General features: G+C 34.4%; 1 protein-coding gene across 8 annotated transcripts in view; it reads left to right on the top strand.

Annotated features, from left to right (window-relative positions):
* The window catches only part of LOC128855652 (sex determination protein fruitless), a 155976-nt gene that overhangs the window by 106843 nt on the left and 27846 nt on the right, over window positions 1–21287 (top strand). For 6 of the 8 annotated variants that reach the window (XM_054090728.1, XM_054090724.1, XM_054090725.1 and 3 more), the window contains exon 8: window positions 10307–17411. The exons of the other annotated variants lie outside the window; for them this stretch is intronic. In XM_054090728.1, coding sequence (XP_053946703.1) covers window positions 10307–11619 — 1313 coding nt within the window. In that variant the 3' untranslated portion in view covers window positions 11620–17411. Of the gene's footprint in view, window positions 1–10306; window positions 17412–21287 lie in introns of those variants that run through there. 8 annotated transcript variants of the gene reach the window in all.

Genomic DNA, 21287 nt, shown 5'->3' with positions numbered 1-21287 from the left:
ACTTTGAAAAAAAAAAAAAAAAAAATGGGTTTGAAATATTTTGAAATACACATAACCCTACTTACTACTGGTTTTAAGCAAAGCGTTTGAAAATGCACAATGGAGTGTGCCTCTGTTTATCATAATCGTTAACACCAATATTAACAAATTAATACGAAGAAGCAAGAAATATTACGCGTATTTAACTCTGATGTCAAATATTTATTTCATTTTACAGGTTGATCCGTTAAGCGTGCGGAATTTGAACATATTAATTTTTTCTTTTTGTTTTTTGTAGCTTAATTATGACCGTGAACAGTCAGAGATTTAGTTTACGGTTTCTCTTCTTCTTGATTGGCGCGCTAACCGCTTATGCCATTTTGGCCGAAATTTTTGGCGATGTTGTTTTTTGGTTTATAATTAGAGATTGACAAAATGGCTCGCCTCACAAATTCATAATTCACCCAATCAATTGAAATAATTTGTCTAATCAGCAAAAAATGCATTAAAAAGCATAGCCGAAACAAAACAAAAACATTACAGCCAAATTAAATTCCAAGCGCTTAAAGGACCACCCTGTAAATATTTTTAAATTTGAAAATACTTTACAAAATTTAGTGAACTACAATACTCATATACAAGGTGGCGCAAAATTAATCAAACAGTTTTGTTTTTTGCATAACTTTTTCCTTAAAAAAAATATTTTGTAATGGAATATTGAAAATCCTTATTTTAAACTTTACGCGCGCCATTGATGATCTATTTGTAGACTGCAGCTTTCCGGTTTCCTTAGTGTCAAATACGTTTGACATAAGACGCCATTTGCAAAAATTATGTCTTCCGATGGGATGATTAATTTTGCGCCACCTTGTACTAGTATTTAAAAATTCTGTTAAGTTCGTACAAATTCTTTCGAAAACCTTAAAAAACAATTAGGTGGTTCACAAAGTGTCGTAAGCGTCGTATTCTCTTATGCCGTAAACTTTTTAAAGGTTAAATAAATGGTTAGCGGACTTGAAACCACGTTCAACTACTTTTTAACCGTGTCGAAATTTATAACACAACTTGTATGCTGCCTTGTGAATCACCTAAATATATTTTTAGCCATTCACAGTTTGCGAAATACAACAATACGGCACTTACGACATCTTTGTGAATACCCCAAATGTGATGGCAATCACTAAGCCTATTTTAATATTTATTCATCATTTAATTAACCACCTATCGTAAGAAATTATTACATATTATTGTGGTTGTTGTTTATACAACAGCAAAATATACTTGCCTCTGAGAAATGTCATTGGAGAGACGGCATTCGAATGCTTGTAATTCCCGTAAGATAGGCCGGATTGATTGCCTTGAGCACATCTTCACGTTCGCCTAATGTTTTGATGAAGAACCAAATTATTGCTCAAGCCAATAGTACTAGGTAGCTTTTAGGTTAGTTGTGAATTTGGAATAAGATAAGAAGAGAAGCCTACGCAAACATTTCTACCATACAACGAAAATGTTGCACTTAAAAGCTATTTTTCCACCGTTGCTCGGAGCCAGGACAAACAGGCGAACGGTTTGTAGGAAAACATAACAAGCAATTTTGTGTTGGGAGATAAGTTCGGCCTAAACAACTGACAAGGATATATGCGCCATGCTAGTGTCATTAGTTAATATATTAGCTACTTCCACATTACGGGTATATCTAAAGCCTAAAAACTTCGTATTTTACTTGATTGGCGCGATGTAACAATGTGCGCCTGTCTTTCTTTCTAGTGCTAACCGGCGCCAGTTATACACACCAATTGGAGCCAAGTTCTTTTCCACCTAACCTTTCCAACGCAGTGCCTAAATATATAGGTGCTAAAAATAAGTTGCCGCAAATACATAGATGCGGAAAGGATATGGCTTCATTACTACTCTTCAAACTATCAATTTGTTCTGAGGAACCTAAATCTGAGAAAACTGTTTTTAGGACAAAATGTGTAACTTTTTCAGTCTTAATACAATTTCCCATCATAATCACATGAAAACCGTATGAGAACATATAATGTCTGTAAAATTATCTGTGTTATTCTGTTAATTTATGCAAGAAAATACATTGGCGATGATACCAATTTGGCACCTTCTCAGTTGATACTAAGTATAGCACGTCTTTTCTTCGCTCAACGTCTTGACTCTCCGTGGCAGAGACACTCTATTTCCTTCTCGCCTATGATCCTGTGGCAAAAGTCATTGAAGGCTTGTAGTGGCAAGAAAGGAGAGTAAGCACTATTATTATATTATATCAACGACTAGGGATGGCAAGATTAATCCAATAAATAGCATTTCGATCGATGATCAATTTTTTTTTTTCAAAACTCGAGTTTTCTGTTCTGATTAATCGAATCGATTTGAAACGAAATTAATTTAGTTCTAATATTTAAAGATTGCTTACACTCACAATTTTTCTTCATTTCAAAATTCGTATTTAATATCGCTTCAAAATGTACCAAAAATTACAACACTGCTTGTGAGTAAAAGTCAGTTGCTGCATCAGTATCCGCAAAATTCCGCAGATTAACAGCCAAAAAGCTATAAAACTTACTTTTTTGCAAACTTTTTTAAATCAAAAATTGTAAGTGAATTCTTTTATATGCGAATATAATCAATAGAAAAATTTGTAGCAGAGTTATTTTATTATTTTAAAATTAAAAAACAAAAATAATGGAAAATGCTGATTAAGCGATTATTATATTGTTATTAATCGCAATTAACTATTTTGCCTTGCAGTTAATCATTTCATACTTTAATCGAGTACTAAAAATTTTTTGTCATTCCTACCAATAATTGAAATTTGAATTTCATTTCCTACCAATAACTAAACTTATGAAAACAGTTAACAATTAACACGTTGAGTGCCACCATACAACAAAAAAAATGGGGTTCATCCGGCCACGATTTTTTTTTACATAATACAATAGAATATTTGAATTTTTGAATAGGCCATATGATGCCACATTGGTCTCATACCCATAGGCCAAGCAGCATAAACAATGCAATGGCTCTAGTATGGCGTGAATACACTACTACTAATAGCCTCTATGAAGCAGCTGCATCAGCACAAACCGAAATCTCACACATTATACCGTGAGACCAAGTGTCACCACGAGGCCTGAAAGTCCCTTCGCACTGTGAGACCAACCTGGACTCACATGGCACTCAGCGTGTTAAGAGTAACGGAACACTTTTTCAGCGTCATAAGTAGATAGGTGACCTATGTGCTTACCTTTTTTGTGTGAGCAAATCACTTCTCAAAAAATCTTAAGGTTCTAATACAATATTTTTAATCACTTAAATCGTATGTCCATATATGTACAGAGAAACCTCCCTTGGGCAGGTAATCACCACGTATAGAAGAAAAAACTCTGCTCAAGGGAGGTCTCCGGTTAATAGAGGTGTCCGTTAGAAGCGGTTGCACAGTACCAGCTATATTCAGGAGCAGCTTAATAGTACAACCTATTTTCCATGAAATCCGTACCACTGTAGCAATGTTTGCCTTGGAGCAGTGGAATTTTCTTGCCAAAATTGCGTTTTAAGATATTTGAAAAAAAAGAAATGAATTCCGAATACTAAATTACTAAATACCATTCAATTTCTTCGAAATATTGTTGACTGGCTGTAGTACTTCTCAAATGAGTACGCAGCAGTTAGCTAGCACGTGAAGGCGCAATTTCATTGATTTTTCGGGAGTGATGATATCCGAATGCCACCTGAGGTCAAACCAGCTTGACTTTTATAAAGACGCTCAATTCACCTACTATGGGTCTCTCAATAAGTGTTTTAGCTGACGCACCCAATGCCTCTTAGCATCCTCTTTAGTCATACAGCAAACCCCGAACATTCTAATAGGAAATATGGGACAATTTATTCGCTATCATCTAGACGACCAATTCTGTTATAGGGAACTTCTGTTGTTTTATTAGCGTTTAGAGCCCCGTCTAATTGCTACAAAATGCATACTTCTGCTGCTAGTCGAAGTATATGACCAACGTCTTTTTTTAGGCACGAAATATGTTTTGAACTGCTTCTCTAAGTCCCAGCGATCATAAAATAGCAAATAAAACCGCAAACTCACGAACTAATCTGCATTGTCTTCTTTTTCAAGGATATTTTTTCCTAAATTCTTTTTCACCTCTTCGTTATTTCTTTAATGTTGCAACTTATTAGCTATTCGAGTCGTATCCAGAAAATTTACTACATATTTGGAAGAACAAAAACAAGATTTTGCAATCAAATCTTAAAAATACTTACTCAGTGTGCTTCTAATTTTATTTATTGCAAGAAAATAATTAATAAATTAACAAATTAAGAAAATAAATAAAAAATATTAAAAAAATTAAATTAATTAAAATTATTGAAAAAAAAGTTATTTAAAAAATAAATAAAAGTTATTAAAAAAATAAATAGAAATTATTAAAAAAATAAATAAAAATTATTAACAAAATTAATTAAATTTATTAATGAAATAAATAAAAATTATTAAAAAATAGTTAAAAATTATTAAAAAAATAAATAAAAATTATTGTCTTTCCAAAGGAGCTAACACAACTTTTATATTTATCATGTGTCTACGCGTACGATGGGTATTTCTGTTTATTTTGCACACTTTCTTTTAGAATATGCCTAACGTACATTATTGAATTTGTAAATTTTTAACAATTTTATGAAGTTGTGTATTTTTAAAGCAACGCCTAGGTATTTTTATGTGCTTTTAAGTACTAACATTTTTAAAAAGACTCATCCCAAAGGAGGCTGGAGAGTAGTTTTTTTTTTTTATGAGAAAAAATTGTATACCGATAAACTATATACATGTACTATATGTATAATATGTCTTTAATAATTTTCAAATATTTTTTAACTAACTTTTGGTTTTAATTGTAAATTATATTTCGAGTTTTCTTTTTCAAGGCGCAAAATCAATTTAAAGAAGAATTAAAAATTTAGAAAAGGGCACGCCCAGAAAAGGGCTGGAGAGTATTTCTTTAAAGTGTATAGCAATAAATCATACATATATACTAAATATATATAAGCAATATATAAAAAGTTTTAAATAATTATATTATTTTTTTAAATTTTTTCATAGTTTTTCCGCTTGATCGTAAATAATATTTCAGGTTTTACTTTTTTAACTTGGTGCGCTTTAAAAGTATAAAGATAAAAAATATTTTTCACGTATTTTTATGAATACAATTTTACAATTATGTGCTTCTGCGCATATGCCTATTATTAATGTTTTTTTCTATTCTATGTAAATTACTCTAAAATTAAAAAAAAAAATTTTTTAGGCCTTATTTTTATTTTTGTTTTATAAATTGTATCATTGTACATTAACAGTCTTATTCTGTATGACGAAACAAACATTCGTTGATAACTAACGGCCTCTTTTATTCGCCACGTCTCTGCGCACTATTTCTCTGCTCGGCTCATTTGACGAAAAAGTTGCATGTAAAAGCAACAATAAAGCGCGAGTATGTTTACACCTCATAAAACTGGTAAAACTCAGTATTTTACGAACAAATGTAATTTTATTTTAGGCAGCTCTATTCCAGTGCTGTCAAGGTATTTTTATTTATACCAGTTGCTTCATCTATTCGCCACTTGCGAAAACGAGAGGCTTGAAAATGATTTCATTCTTCCTTTGTAGTGTATGTGTGATATGCAAGTGTTGGCGAACGACAACAACTGTTCGTCAAAAGCAGGCGAACACTTTTGTATTGCGTCGTGCATGCGTTAACAGCGATGGAGAGCACAACCAAAGCAGCCAATAACATGCAATAGGCGATACTCTATATCTAGCACGATTGTGCGGTTGTGTGCAGAAAACTTACATATGTTGAGTACGAGAGTACGAACACACACCTATACTATGGTATACTGAGTATGGGAGTACACGCAGCAAAATTACAATAAAAGAATAACAACAAACTACTGGCAGAGTTGCATGCTACTGTTCGTAGCGCTGTTGCTTACATTACGGATATTGTAAAAATCTTTCCGCTTGCATTTTGTTGTTGTGTCTTTGCAATAAATACAAGTCTTTGCAATTCGTGAAATCCATGCATCGCGTGAGTGATTTACACTCGAGAATGATAGATTACAAGATTGAGACATCTGTGCAAGTATTTATAGTTGTAACGTGAAAATTGAATAAACAAGAAAGGGATAAATTCGTAGTACGATAAATACGCTCGGCAGGTGACAATAAACATAAAAAACAATACAACAATAAAACGAAAACAAATATTCAATTACTGCATCAGCAGATCAGCTGATTCTCTCAAATTCACTGAGAGCAGTATAGTGCAATACCGAGATAACGGTACGCGGATGCCGCTACCTTCTGTATTCTCTCTTACGTACAATTTTTGCAGCCAATCCAAGAATGTTAAAGCAATATACTCAACTTACAACATACTTGCAGCCAATCTGTTTTTAAATTTCCAATACACTCACATTTTTTTGAGACTACATTGAAATTTTTACAAATCATAACTATCAGTTGGTATACAGTTTTTCTTCCACTATGATAGGCAATCGTTCCATTTAAACAGCTGTGCTTAGCTTTGCCAAACTGCACTTTCAGCGAAGTGAGAGTTTGTAATTGTTTTCTTGACGATGGCATCTTCGAAATTAAATTACCCCTCAAATGATTGGCTGCAAACTACATAACTGTCAATTCAAGTGATTTTTAACTAATCGTTTGTGTGCGCAGAAATGGAAAGATAAAAGTGTAACGTGCAAACGCATGGTAATAATAGGCAAACAAGAATGAGTAAAACGCAAATTCCAATAGCAAATGATTTTGCTGAAATGCGGAATTACTCGTTCGTGTAACCAACCTTTGATTCGTCATACAGAACTAAACTGTCCGTTTCTTGATTTTAAAAGATGACACATTTTCGTCGATTGCGTGCGCGTTTAGTGTGAGCGAAGTGTTTATTAAACAACTGCAGTAAATTTTCTACTTAACGATTGCGAAAATTTGTTGCAACATTAAATGAACTATGGCTAAATATTGATATACCAAAAATGATCTGTTGTGAGGCTTTCAAATCGCAGTCCGATTTGTTTACAAACAGTTTTTTGTAAAAATTATTTAAAAAATGTGAAACGCTTTAATAAGTATCTGCTATTATTTTTATATATATATTTTTTTTTTTTGTTTTTCTACCGGTTCTTTTTCCAAAGTTGTGAAGCTCAATTCAATTCAGTTTAATCTAATAAGTTTTCAATTCTATTTGTTTATTTTATTGTTTCTTATGCTTTAGCAAACATTAGTTTTTCTTCCAAACCATTCACAGTTGCATTATTTAATTTTTTAGAAAGAACACTCTGAGTTATTATCAGTTGAATTCACCTGCACCCCTCCTGCTCGTACCATGCCACAAATTGTCCCTTGCCCTCAAACTGAGTTATACACAAATGCCTCGAGCTGTTTACGATTCGTTACTTTGTTTTGTTCAACCAAAAACAAATGTTTTTTTTTCATAAACAGATTTTAACTTAAAGCTTAGTTTTACTTATATTTTACTTAATAATATTTTATTTTAGAACAAATTTTACTTTAGACCAACTCTTCCTAGCTTGAATTCATTGCATAGTTAATAAATATGCTGACGTGAAAATTAATTAAAAAAAAAAACAAGAAACAACATCAGAAAAAAGCAATTTTAGTATTAAAAAATGCATACATTTAATTAAATACATACTTAGATACATATCTACCTTTACTATACAAACCTAATTAAACAATAAAATATAATGCCAATTGTAGCTGATTGTTGTTGTTTGCATAGTTACATACCCTAGTTATCTTAGTTTAGAACTTCCCATAAATACCACATACGTATTTTCTCATATACATACATATACTAAGCGGTTTACCTACATATGTACGTTATGTGTCGAATTCATTTAAGATTAAAAAAAAATTGAAAAATAATTTAAAAAAATTCTGCCAGAAAAGTATCAAAATTTTCGCTCGTACATGGAATATAATTGTGTTGCTGTAGATATTTGAGTTCGCCTCTTTGCTCCACTCGTATTGGATAAAAAAAAATTAATGCATAAAATGCATAAATAAAGACCGATTACAACTGAAAATCGAGTTTTTGTAAAAAAATATTTTTCTTGTGTATTTAAGTTGATTTTATTAGGCCACCCGCTCAGCAGCAGGTACACCTGCGTTCAAAATAATAGATACGCGACGAGTTACCAAGTTTTAGCTATTTTTTTGTCTTAAATTTTTATGTTTATGAGGCAGCCACATTATATAAATCGTATTCCATAAATAATCAGGATCTTTGCTCTTTCGCATAAACCAATAACATGCCGAAAAAATTCCTTTTCGCTCATTGTTTTTGAATTTTTAAAGAAACCACTATATGGACCACTGTTTACATAGTCTTTGAGACTATAAACTACATTTTGAAAAGTAAATGAAGTGACAGCAAAGCTATCCTTATAGGTCCCCGATAAACATAACGGGGATTTGACTGAGGTTTCCTTGGTTTCCTTTAAAGCCCAAAATCACTTTACTTATTTTGCTCGGTGATCACTATGAGTGCTCGAGAAGTTCCAAATGATTAAGAAGTTGTTGACTGGTAAATTTCTATTATCGAGACACCTGAAAATAATCGGCAAAGAGGATAAATCCACTCGCCTTGCCCGCCTTGAGTAGGATGAGGCGATATAACAGGTTTTGTACGGCTACACTGCGGCTAGATTAAGATAAAACAGCCAACATTCTGCTTTGATGCTTTGAAAAAAGGTCAAAAGGAGCTGGGCAACGGTGCAGCAACGGATATTTTGTTTGTGTGCTGTTTTCTGTTGCAAGATTTGTGTAGTTTTCTAAGACAAAAATGCATCACTCAAATATTTATGTCGTCTTTGGCCGTTCTCCCCCATATTTGTGGTGTTAGGCTTGATGTTTTCCACAAATGAAATGACCTACAGCTCTCCGGATGGCAGCTGGTTTTTATGAGAAATTTCATTCATGGCAAATATACACTCGGAGGTTCGTCTTCGACTGCCGAGCGGCGAGCGCTATTAAAAAAAACTTGTTCTACCATTTGGTGTGTGGGGCTTGGGATTTCGGACTGGTGCACTTCTGAATAGTAGCCACGCACCAAGCATTCGGCTACGACGGTCGATTGGCTTTTAAATTGACCAAAGCTGTGAGTAGTTCCTTAAAAATCTATAAAACGTTTGAAGATTGCTCAGGGCATGAGTTTTGAAAAGTAGGTTGAGAATATTTTTGAACTTTTTCCAGAATCTTACCACTCTTTCTATAGTACGTAGTATTTTAGAAGTTAAACACACATTCGTAGATCTGTGTGGACAGAAAAGCAAAAATTTCTCTGGTTGTCAATTTATGGCAATTTTATTCATCTGTAGTGTGAATTGGCCCTTGGCCCTTTGAATTGCAAATATGATGTTTATGCGCAAATGGCTTAGCAAAATACTCAGCTTAACACTTGCTAGGATAAATATTCTTCTACGCGTATATGAACCAAATAACAAGTTAAAACTTCAAATAGCTCAAAACTCTGCTATGAAATGTACCAAAAATGTCTGGAGTCTTGAAGCTCAGTCAGCCCCATTTATGGATTTGAACTACTTTCACTTCCTCAATCTGGCCTATGTAAGTTTCTGGTCTAGAAGTAAAAAATCTCATCCAGAGGAATACTGATCAGCGTGATAGCTTGGCGTAATATACATATTGGGTTCTTTTGTTGTTGCTTATCTCACTCTCCGTTGCCTTTATTATTATATTGCATGAGCCATTCCTCAGAACATAAATACATTTCGGAAAGCTGCTGCACAGCTTTAGTTACATATTATTTTTCATTCTCTGATTCGTGAGATCATTCGCACATTTATAGGCTTTTCTGAATACCACAGTTCATTCCAACAACTTCCACGACCACGACACCATTTAGAAGTTTTTGCTTTTCCTTTTAATGCTTTCAGCTTTTTAAAATCACTTAGCAGCTTTGAGTTGGTCATACGCTCAGTTTGTTTCAGCATAATGACTTGTTGATCCTTTTATAAAATAAATCACCTTCCTTCCCCTGAGTTCGCTACTTGAGTTCACAATCATCAGCCCCTCCTCAATGAGTCTTTTTTGTTCATTTTGCGCTTCACCTTTCCAAGAATTCAATTATATTCCATGCCGAACGTACGTATGTTTGTAGTTTCTTACCTTACGTCCACCAGCAAAAATGCTAGCGCAATCAAAATCCCAACCATGAAAGTGTCAGGTGACTGCATAATTCCAAAACTGTGATTACAGGTGATGATGGTGTTGGTGATAATGCAAATGATGATGAAAATATCGGAGTAGGCGGTGATATTCGTAATGGCAATGATGACAATATTGATGACGAAGGTGAGGATAATGATGTTGTTGCTGAAGTGCATCGCAGTCGCATTGCGTATCATAACAGTCGAAGGCATGCGATTCGTGCAGCCGGTGCTTTGCAATCGCAGCCACATGCGGATGGTCATATTGACGTAGCCAACGAAAGCCATGCGGAAAATATGTGCGAAGATGAGGATTACGATTATGACAATGATTGTCATAGCGATTGTGATCACAAGATTTTAGACAGCAACTACAATTGTCATTACAAACGTTGCAAACAAGAGGCGGCCATGCGCAGCCAACAGGCGCAACAACAACAGCAGCAGCAGCAACAGAAAAATTTACATGCGCAACACTATCACCAGCAGCATGTTGCCGAGATAATGTTGCACGGGTGTAATGGTCCATTGAATGATGCTATTGGCCTCACGACGACGGCGCCACCACTACCCCTATCGACACATCGTCACCTGCACCCACAAACTGTTATAAATCTGGGACGTTGTGGCAGCGCTTTAGATGCGCTTTGCTCTGCAGAGGTCGCTGCTGCAGCCGCAGTAGCTGCGCTCTCGCCAGCCTCTTCGAATGCCTCGGCAGCGTCGGCCACATTACAGCACCAGCAACAATTTGCATATGCACAGCAAAAACATGCTGCTGCAGCAAACTATCAACAGCCACAGCATCATCAACACCAACACCAACATCAACACCAGCATCAGCATCAGCAGCAGCAACAACAACAGGCTCTAGCGGCAGCTGCCAACTTGGTGCAACACCATCATCAGCATCAACAGCAACAGCAGCAGTACCAGCAACACCATACCCAACACATCCATGCCCCACCGTACAGTGCCGCCACGCCCACCAGCAACGACGTACAACTGCAACTTGTTGCGGCCAACGCCAACACACCCAATGCCAACACCAACAGCAGCCCAGCCGTGGCCGCAGCAGCAGCAGCAGCGGCGGCGGCAGCTGCCGCTAATCGTCGCGATCATAACATCGACTACTCAACGCTATTTGTGCAATTGTCCGGCACGCTGCCCACCCTGTATCGCTGCGTAAGCTGCAACAAAATCGTGTCGAATCGTTGGCATCACGCCAACATTCATCGGCCTCAGAGTCATGAGTGTCCTGTCTGCGGGCAAAAGTTTACACGTCGAGACAATATGAAAGCCCATTGTAAAATAAAACACGCCGATATTAAAGATCGTTTCTTCAGTCATTATGTACATATGTGATCAATTCTTTATGTGGTCAAATAAGCAGTTAAAGATTATAAACTTCCACCAATGCCACACAAACATATAGAGAAATTTAGGCACTCTCTCACACAAACATGAAAACAACAATGCACAGCCCACAAGTGACACACATTAACCACCTCCAATGCGATACACACTCTTAAATAAATTTAAACCAATTAAAATTCTTAAATACGACTACGTCTCCCACTCCAAATATATGTAATAAAAACTCAAGTTACAGAGAGAACTCATCTCTACTATTTCACTCTCAAATGTAGCTTATCTACTGTTACGGAGGGCAACTCTGCAACAAATATGCTTTGGTACAACGGCCTCTGAGCGACATGTGCCCAAAAGTCGAATCGTGCATCTCTAAATCGTGTAGCTTGTGATATGAGAATTTCCCGAAATTATTTGTTGTACTTATACTATGTATGCTTTGGAATACTACATAGAATTCGCGCTCTTTAATATGATACACAGGAAAATGCGACTCTACTTCGAAATACAAATAAGGAAGTGGTCGATTTCTTTGCGTATATGCTATAAAAATCTTACTGCCTGCTTTTAAGCATTCTGTGCAGAAAGGGAAATGGGGCTGTAATGAGAGTCTGAGCGATTCTATGCACACATGAAATTTTATGATGATAGCGCAATAGTTTACAATGCAAATCTCAAAAGACCTGTTGGTCAGAATCATCTGCCAAACGGAGAATTGCTATTTCGTATTTTCGTGGAATTTGTGTACATAAAACATCTTTGAGAAGAATAATTACGTACTTTATTTCATTTCAAGGTATTGAAAGTATTCGATGTGGTACTTGCTGGCGGTGCAGAAGAAGAGAAAAAAATCTTGTCCTTATTGCATTCAGTTAGCACGAGAAATTCTATCACCTTCAAACCCGGATCCCAGATATGATATGTTGGTGGATCGAAATTAGAAGATGGTAGAAGAGGGGCGGGAATCAATGGGCCTAAATTCAAAAAATCGATTCCAATGGGCCTCTGTCCAACTGATGGATCGAAATTAGAAAATGGTAAAACAGCGGCGGGAATCAAGGGGCCTAAATTCAAAATATAATTCCAATCGGTCTCTACCTATCAATCTTCCAGGCAAAAATACATGCCATTGAGATATATCTGAGGAAATGCCACCGTAGAAAAAATAAAAGGAACACACATTTACATACTTTCAGATATTCAGGCTGTTTTGAAAGCCCTTCTATCAATTACAATCACCTCAAAAATGGTATGTGACTGCCTGAACCTTCGCAACATATTAGGGAACTTCAACACAGATTTTTTAAGTTGGATTCTTGTACACGAGGGACATGAGGGAAATGAAATAGCGGACCATCTAGCTAAAAAAGGGACAAACATGCCTTTAATTGGTCCTGAGTCTTTCGGGGGGCCAAAGGACCACATTAACGAACTTCTCAGGAGGTGGGAGGAGACAAATGAAAGAATTCCCAAAGCCGGGGAAAGAAATTTCTGATAAGCTACTTCCGACGCAGCAGAGTAGACTTAAGACATCTAACCAGTTACTTTTCAGGTCACTGTAGCCACTACCTGAGAAAAATTGGTGGTATTGCCGTGCCTCCATATAAATTATGGAACAATACACAACAGAATTTACAAACATTTTTAAAAAGCCTTAAAATATTGGGTACCTCAGTAGGCTTTGGCTTTACAGCACGAGGAAGAGTAACGATTCTTTCGAGCATTTTATTAAGATTAGCTGAGAGGCGGTTACTTCGTCAATCAGTAAGAAGAAGAAGCATGTGTTGCATAGAAGCATAGGGCAAAACATTAATTCATGTAGCCGGCGAAATCTTGGCGCTGGCGTAAAGTATTTCAAAGTCTAGATGCTGCGAGCTCAAAAATCACTGATCATATTTTCGTGAGAATTTCCTATTGGGTATAGATTAACTAGGCTTTCGATAGAGATCATGCGCTCAGTTGCCGCCCATAACAGTGGCATTAAGCTGCATTCACACTAACGTCATATGTGTACATTTATATAGTACGATTTAATGTTATATTAAAATAATAAGATAACTTTACATTTTCCTCGTAGTTAAACAGAATGTATGTATTTATTAAATATGTAGTTGTAAAACATCGAAAATAGCAAAACAAAAAAAAAAACCAGAAACACCAAAGAAATCACCAAATATTCATATTTATTATAAATATAATAATTCTCTATAATAATGATTTTTCGAATGAATAATTGTGCAAAGAAGTCAGTATAATTAGTATTTAAAATTTGAACGATCAAGCGATTTTAACAAAACAAAGTACGAGTATTAACCCACCCGGGCAAATTGTGGATTTCGTAGTAGACTGTAGCATTGCATATTTACCATTAGTATTTTTTTAGTTTTATTATTAAAGTCATGGTACTGAGAAAAGAAAAACAAAAGAGTGTTACAAAAAAAAATTACACTTAGTCAAATTTATTTATTTACGCTAATTTACATACATTTTCGATTTTATGTAGGCATCGACCAAAAAACCAGAAATGAAAATTTTTCGAATATCTATTGTAATAATGAAAGCAAATGTTTACAATTTAATGTAGTATTTTTACCAATGCGAAACCTTATTTATTTACGTTTGGAGCAAGCGAACAAGTATTATACTAGGAATTCCAAAAACAAAACAAAAAACGCGATAAGTTAACACTTCAGGTAGTGAATCAAGATTAACGCTTTTAAGTCCTGCCATATTTAATTTTTAGTGAGCTAGACACAATATGACCATTTAGTTCAAATTAATAATATTTTATATGCTGTATTTAAAAAAAACAATAACTAAAGCAATTTTTTTTTTACGAAAAAAAATAGGTATATGAAAGAGTTGGCGCAATTATGCAATAAATTGCACGCTGGAATTGTCACGATTATTATCAACAGCAACTTTCTTGATGATGCTATAATTATAAGAAATAAAAAGTGAAATGGTCACTCCACATATGGCTTTAGGGTGATTAATTTTAGAGGCGCATCAACTCGAACAGGTTACTTCTTTTGAACTAATGTTTGCTAACGCTAAAGAGCTATCACCGAGAATTCTAATTTTAAATTATGCTTGAATATCTAAAAATATGCAACTCTTTCGTTTGGAAAACGTGCAAAAGCACTAAAAATCACCCTATCATGTATCACGAAATCGACTTACATTTTCGCGTGAAATGCGCTCATTCTGAAATTAATTGTTGCATAGATTTAGGCACCAAACATCCATGGGAAAATATGTTCGAATGCGATATATAGTAAGTGCCTTTTCTTTAATGAGCTATGCAAGTGGGTAAAATCATACATTTTTTCGCGCAAATGTGACTCAACTTCGAGCGGCATGATTAAGTGGACCTTCAGTATAGAGTTGATTGTAAAAAGAAGTGGCTTTTGTAAGTGACGACCTATAGCGATATTTACGCAACGAAGGCCTTCCTGCACGTGTTTGTTTGGAGCTCGGCGAACTCAGAAATCTCATTTTAAAAAAATTCTTATAACAAATTACAAGTCAAGTTCTACATCAGTATTAAATACCTATACATCGATTTTGTTCAAAATATATTGTGCCAGCTGTCAAATGGAGAAATTTTTGTATAATCAACATGGTGAAAAAATTTAGAAGGGGTAGCTAATATCAAACCGTTAAACGGCGCTCAGCGAATTAGAAAGAATCAGATATGCAAATCTCCACTTATGAAAGCGGTTTACGAAAAAACTGAGATTGTTGAAATGTGTGTGAATGCGTGCGAAATGAGCGGACAGAATTGTGCTGCAGAGTACACGGTGACGCGGCAGCCGATGTTACTCGCTAAATTTCGTTTTCACCAAACCTATTTCTGAGAGAATTCTACTCCAACTACAGCCAGGGACGCTAGGCTTAATTAACTATGTTGAAGTCTTCGTTCCTTTTCTATCTCTTTTCGCCAATGGAATTGCCATTTCATGCTTTGATTAATAATTTGCGACCCACATATTAATAGAGCTATATATATGAGCCTTCAAAAGACAGAGATTCAGAAGATTTGCGACTCCAATTTTCAACAGCTTCGTCTCCAAATTATTCGCAACGATTTCGAATATAATCGATTTCAAATTTTACCTCAATATCTGCTCTACAAGTACTGCGATAGCAAAATGATAAGCAAAAGGTATTTCACGTTTATGGCGACCACTTCTTCTTTGATGCTCTCCATAGTTTGGGTGCCGTCTTTTTGGATTGATCGACTGAATTAGGCAAAGAAGATGGGGCATAGAAGATGAGAGATAAGTTGAGATAGAATCAGGAAAAATCTTCTTTAAGCATCATCGACCGTTATTCGGCTCTGAGCGAATTTGGCAGATATGCCGACGCCTTTCGTTTTGTGTTTCACTAAGCTATAGCTAAAACTAAATTTTATGAAACACAAAACGAATGACGTAAAATCCAAAGTTCCCCTCAAAAAATAATTTTTTTTCACCATACCTAACGAGCAAACCTATATACCAGGATCCTTGGATAAGAACAACCAACTCAATATAAGAATTAAGAGAAAACCCGCTAAATCTTACTACACAGTTTGCTCAATAATTAAAGCGGGCGGCCGCCGTAGCCGAACGGGTTGGTGCGTGATAACCATTCGGAATTCACAGAGTGCATGTTGGTTCGAATCTCGGTGAAAGCAAAATTAATAAAAAAAAACATTTTTCTAATAGCGTTCGCCCCTCGGCAGGCAATGGCAAACCTCCGAGTGTATTTCTGCCATGAAAAAGCTCCTCATAAAAATATCTGCCGTTCGGAGTCGGTTTGAAACTGTAGGTCCCTCCATTTGTGGAACAACATCAAAACGCACACTACAAATAGGAGGAGGAGCTCGGCCAAACACCCAAAAAGGGTGTACGCGCCAATTATATATATATATATCTTTGACTTGATCAGCGTCGCTGTAGTCTGCAACCGAGTTGTCCTTGATTAAATGAGCGTCGATGTAGGCTCTAACCAAACCGTTCAGTTCTTAGCTGCCTGTAGAGTATGGAAACATTTTTTATATTTAATTTTTTTTTACACTTAAACCCACTATTTTCGCTTTCGAAGTTGGTTCGATTGGGTACTTTTACGCCTTCGAGTAGTCATTCACCTCTTCAAATAATTTTTTAATGGTTCCAATTATAGAAAAAATAAATTCCGTAAAAATCAACCTTTGATTTTCCCTATAGAAATGTTGTCTGTTTTCAGGCTATTTAATTGACAGCGACACCGTACCATTCGAATTTTGCAGCTAATTTTAATAATATTCTAGCATGGTAACCTTAACAGGTTTTGGGCCGAAATTTTACTCCAAGTTTTACTAAAAAAGTTAATTTATACAAAATTGCTTATTATTAGCGCCATTGCCTGAACACTCTCGATCTTAAGAGCAGCACAAGCTCCAGAAATAACACAAAAAAAAAACAATTAATTATTTTCGAAATTTGTGTTCGATTTCAAATTCATAGTTATTATAACAGATCGAAAAAAAGGTTTCACATTGACTTTCGTGTAAACAAATGGGACAACGTTGAATGTGTAGTTTCTTATTTTTTGTCAAAACTAAAAAAACTACAATTATATGGGCAAGATACGATTTTTTAGAAATTAAAGATTAAAGCTAAATATACTAGTAGAAATGTGGTTTCAACGTAAACGGTAATAAAATGGTTCTTCAGCTAGGTATACAATAATGTTTGTATGTAGTTATACTAAATGAAATGTGAAATAAAAATAAAACTTTCAATATTATTACAAAAACACAAAACGACTTAAAAATGGGTGTGATTTATGGAAAACTACTGCGCAAGGTGATTGAAAAAAGGGAACTAAACTGAGGTTGAAGCAAAAATTGTCATTTGCCAATGAGGCTGAAGCAAAAGTATGTTTCTTGAAGCGAAAATTTTCGTGCGCCGAAATTTAAAGCATTATTGGCGGCGTCGAAATGAGAAATCTGAGACAAAGAAAAATTTTAAGAAAATGTGCAGAAATTTTACGAAATTTCTTTTTAGCATTTCTCCATTACTGGAAATTGATTCACTTTTAAAGCGAATATTAATCCTTTGCACTCGAGAGCTCCGTGTTTAAAATTTGTCTTCAAGCTCGAGGGCTCCGCTATGGAGACAATGCAAATTGTGATTAAAAAGGGATCCAAATTGCGGTGGAAGCGAAATTAAATTTTTTGAAGCGAAAATATTCGTGCGCCGTAATTTAATAAATTATTTTTTAAAACATTATTGGCGGCAGCGAAATGAGAAATATGAGACAAAAAAAAATTTTTTGCGCCGAAATTTAATAAATTATTTTTTAAAGCCAAGTCGCACTCATTAAAGGCGTTGACACTAGACCAACAACAATATTCTGTACGTTTTATTGTCAAAGTAAAAGTATTAAGAAACTAGAAAACAAGTAATGAATTCGCCTTGTTTCATTCTAAGCTGACAGCCACATGGACATAGAAAAATACAATAAAAACAAAAAAAAACAGCTTTTTGGTGGTGTTGGTACTTAATAGATTTGCCTTGTTTAAAGAATTATTGACGGCATAAAAATGTGAAATCTGAGACAAAGAAAAATGTATTTGAGTAAATATGCATTACTGAAAATTTATTCACTTTTGGAGCTGTTAATAACCCTTTGCACTGAGACAAATAAAAATTTTAAGAAATTTAAGAAATTTTTTTTAGTAGTTCAGCTTTTCTGAAACTTGATTTACTTTTAAAGCGAATATTACCCTTTTGCACTGAGACAACGAAAAATTTTAAGAAATTTTTTTTAGCATTTCAGCATTACTGAAACTTGATTCACTTTTAAAGCGATTATTAACCCTTTGCACTCGAAAGCTCCGCAGCGGAGCCATTTAAAACTTGTCTCCGAATTCGACGACTCCGCTATGGAAGCAATGCAAGTAATTTTCAGTTTTCTAACACTTCCAAAATCTCTAATCATCTGAAGGATTTCGATCTTCTACGATGTATATAAACTTTTTGTTTTATTTAACAGTTTTATTGTTATTTAAGCTTTTAAAAAACACAAAAATTAAATAAATAAATAAAATTTTCAGTTCATATCTTAAGAACAAAAGCAAATCGTATTTACTGCATTTATTTGGTTTTATAAATTAGAAATGTAATTTTTAAAAATATTTGTGTTTGTGTAACGTTGAATGAAACTTTAATTTTGAAAATAGCTGCGCCTGCAAAGGGTTAAACAAAATTTCTTAAAAAAATATTTCTTAAAACATGTGTTTTTTTTTTTGCGACAATAAGTTTTGTTTTAAATCTCCTATAGCCTAGACAGACGGTGGCGTTAAAGGGGCTTAACGACTTAATTCGAAATTATTTCAGAAATTAAGTGCAACTGCAATGCGGATTGACAACTACGCTTAATACTCAGGAGCGTTTTCTATGGCAACATTGCCGAAAAATTACAATTAATATCTATGGTGAATGAAAAATAATGAAACTTTTAAATAAAAGAACAAGAAATGATAGTTAGCACTAAAACTTTCGAAACTACATTAATTGTGTTGATATTGCGTAGAAGTTTGAGAAATTGCAATTTAAGTTTCTTTTTAAATAAATAAATAAACAAATAATAAAGAAATGTTTAATATCAGTGCAGCTAATGCTCATATTTGTGGGCTGCGGTCAATTTTTTATTGTCAAAACTTTCCAATAAACAAATCAACTGTTAACTAATCCACGTAACAACCATCTGACACACTGGAATTTTAATCAGAATTAACTGCGCCGCTAATCCCCATTAACGCCGTCGTCTGCCTAGGCTATTACACTTACTGAAACTCGTCTTCTCTCTCTTGCAAACTAAACGCCGCACGCAATCACGAACCGCAGTTATCGCTGCAATGTACTTTCCAGTGGCCGCGATGGCCTTAAGCGCATCCAACCTACGCGCATTCTAGCTAACTCTGAGTTATTTAGTATTGATCTCTTGAGTTTCGTTTCTACGTCATAGGGTGTCATTATTTTCAGTAAACTTAAGCTTTGAAATTAAAGCGAAAATATGTATGTATACACATATAACAAATATATACACCACATACAATACATATAGGTGTGTGTATAAAAAAATATATACATACATATGCATATGATCAACTGTTTCTCTAGTAAACTTCGAACGGTAAGTCTTACAACTTTCTGCAGCTTTGTACGATTCTACTTTCGTTTATAACAACACGTCACTTAACAAATAATAAAAATAGACACAAACAAAAAAGAAGCAAAAACTTTTAGTATTAGACTATTTAAAATACAAAATTAAAAAATTAACTAAAAATTAACACTTAAGGTTATTCATATGTACCATAAACTATAACATTCAAACACTGTTTATTTTAAATATCACCTTAATTCTCCCCTTCTGATGTGTGTGCCCAGTGAAGTAACAAATGTGTGAAAAATCTATTGAAAATATATTTCTTTTTTTCCAAAAATTTGAATTGCTAAATTTAAGAAAATCAAAAATGAAAAAAAAAAATCAAAAACAGGAATTGGCCGACAAATTTGAAAATTTTTTAGCTAACGATGAAAACACTAAAACAACAATAACACAAACTGTCTATTACCCATCTCCAAATCGTCTAACCTAAAGCCCAAAAGCCCAAGCAAATAGGAAATTTTCTTATTCGCCTCCTTTAGATTGTGGACCTTTCTCTCATACATACATACATACATACACAAATATTTTATAAAATTCTATTGCAGGAAGGAGAGGTGTTGAAAATGAACTAACTCAATATCAAACGTAAATTATTACATATATACATACATATGAACATTTGTCTTCTTCTACATAGTATAAATATGCCCCTTTGGGCGATTGTTTCTGTATTGAAAAACAAAAATAAATTTTTAAATATTTTATGCATACGAATTTAATGATAAATGGGTAAAAAAAACATAAAACTGTTGGAAATAATAAAATAATATTTTTATAAAGCCTTAGAAACCTACTTACGTACGTTACGTAATAAATTTCAGAATGCGAGTATTTTTTATTTACCCATATTTTTTAAATACAAATCGCAATTTAAATTCGCCGCAGTGGAATTAAGAAATTCGCCATGCTAAAATATCAACGCCAAATTTTGCTCAACAAATTAAATTTGTGCTTAAAACGCAAAATATGAAATTCGCAACATTTGATGCACCAGCTGGAGTTTAAGTTTATTAAAGTTTATTAAGTTTTTAAATTAAGAAACAAAATGCGTCGAACGACAATCCACCATAATTATTTGTTGCATACTTTTATGTGTTATCTAGAAGCGTTAAACTTATGCGAAAACTTAACCAAAGATCCTTCAAAAGACGCGCCTAGAAGGTGGTTTAAAATGAGACATGTAAAAATTTAAATTCTTTGAGGTTGTTGCTATTTTTGTTCAAATGATAAAAAAAGTTTTTTTTTAATAGCGTTTGCCCCTCGGCAGACAATGGCAAACTTCTGAATGTATTTCTGCCTTGCCCTTTCTCCTCATAAAAATCATTCGCCGTTCAGAGTCGGCTTAAAACTACAGGCCCCTCCATTTGTAGAATCAAGACGCATAAACAAATAGGAGCAGGAGCTCGGTCAAACAGTCAAAACAGATGGCTCTTAACAATTATATGCATGTGAAA

Source organism: Anastrepha ludens, chromosome 2 (assembly GCF_028408465.1).
Source record: "Anastrepha ludens isolate Willacy chromosome 2, idAnaLude1.1, whole genome shotgun sequence".
Taxonomy (NCBI): Eukaryota; Metazoa; Arthropoda; class Insecta; order Diptera; family Tephritidae; genus Anastrepha; species Anastrepha ludens.
This window is presented reverse-complemented; position numbering and strand designations above follow the sequence as displayed.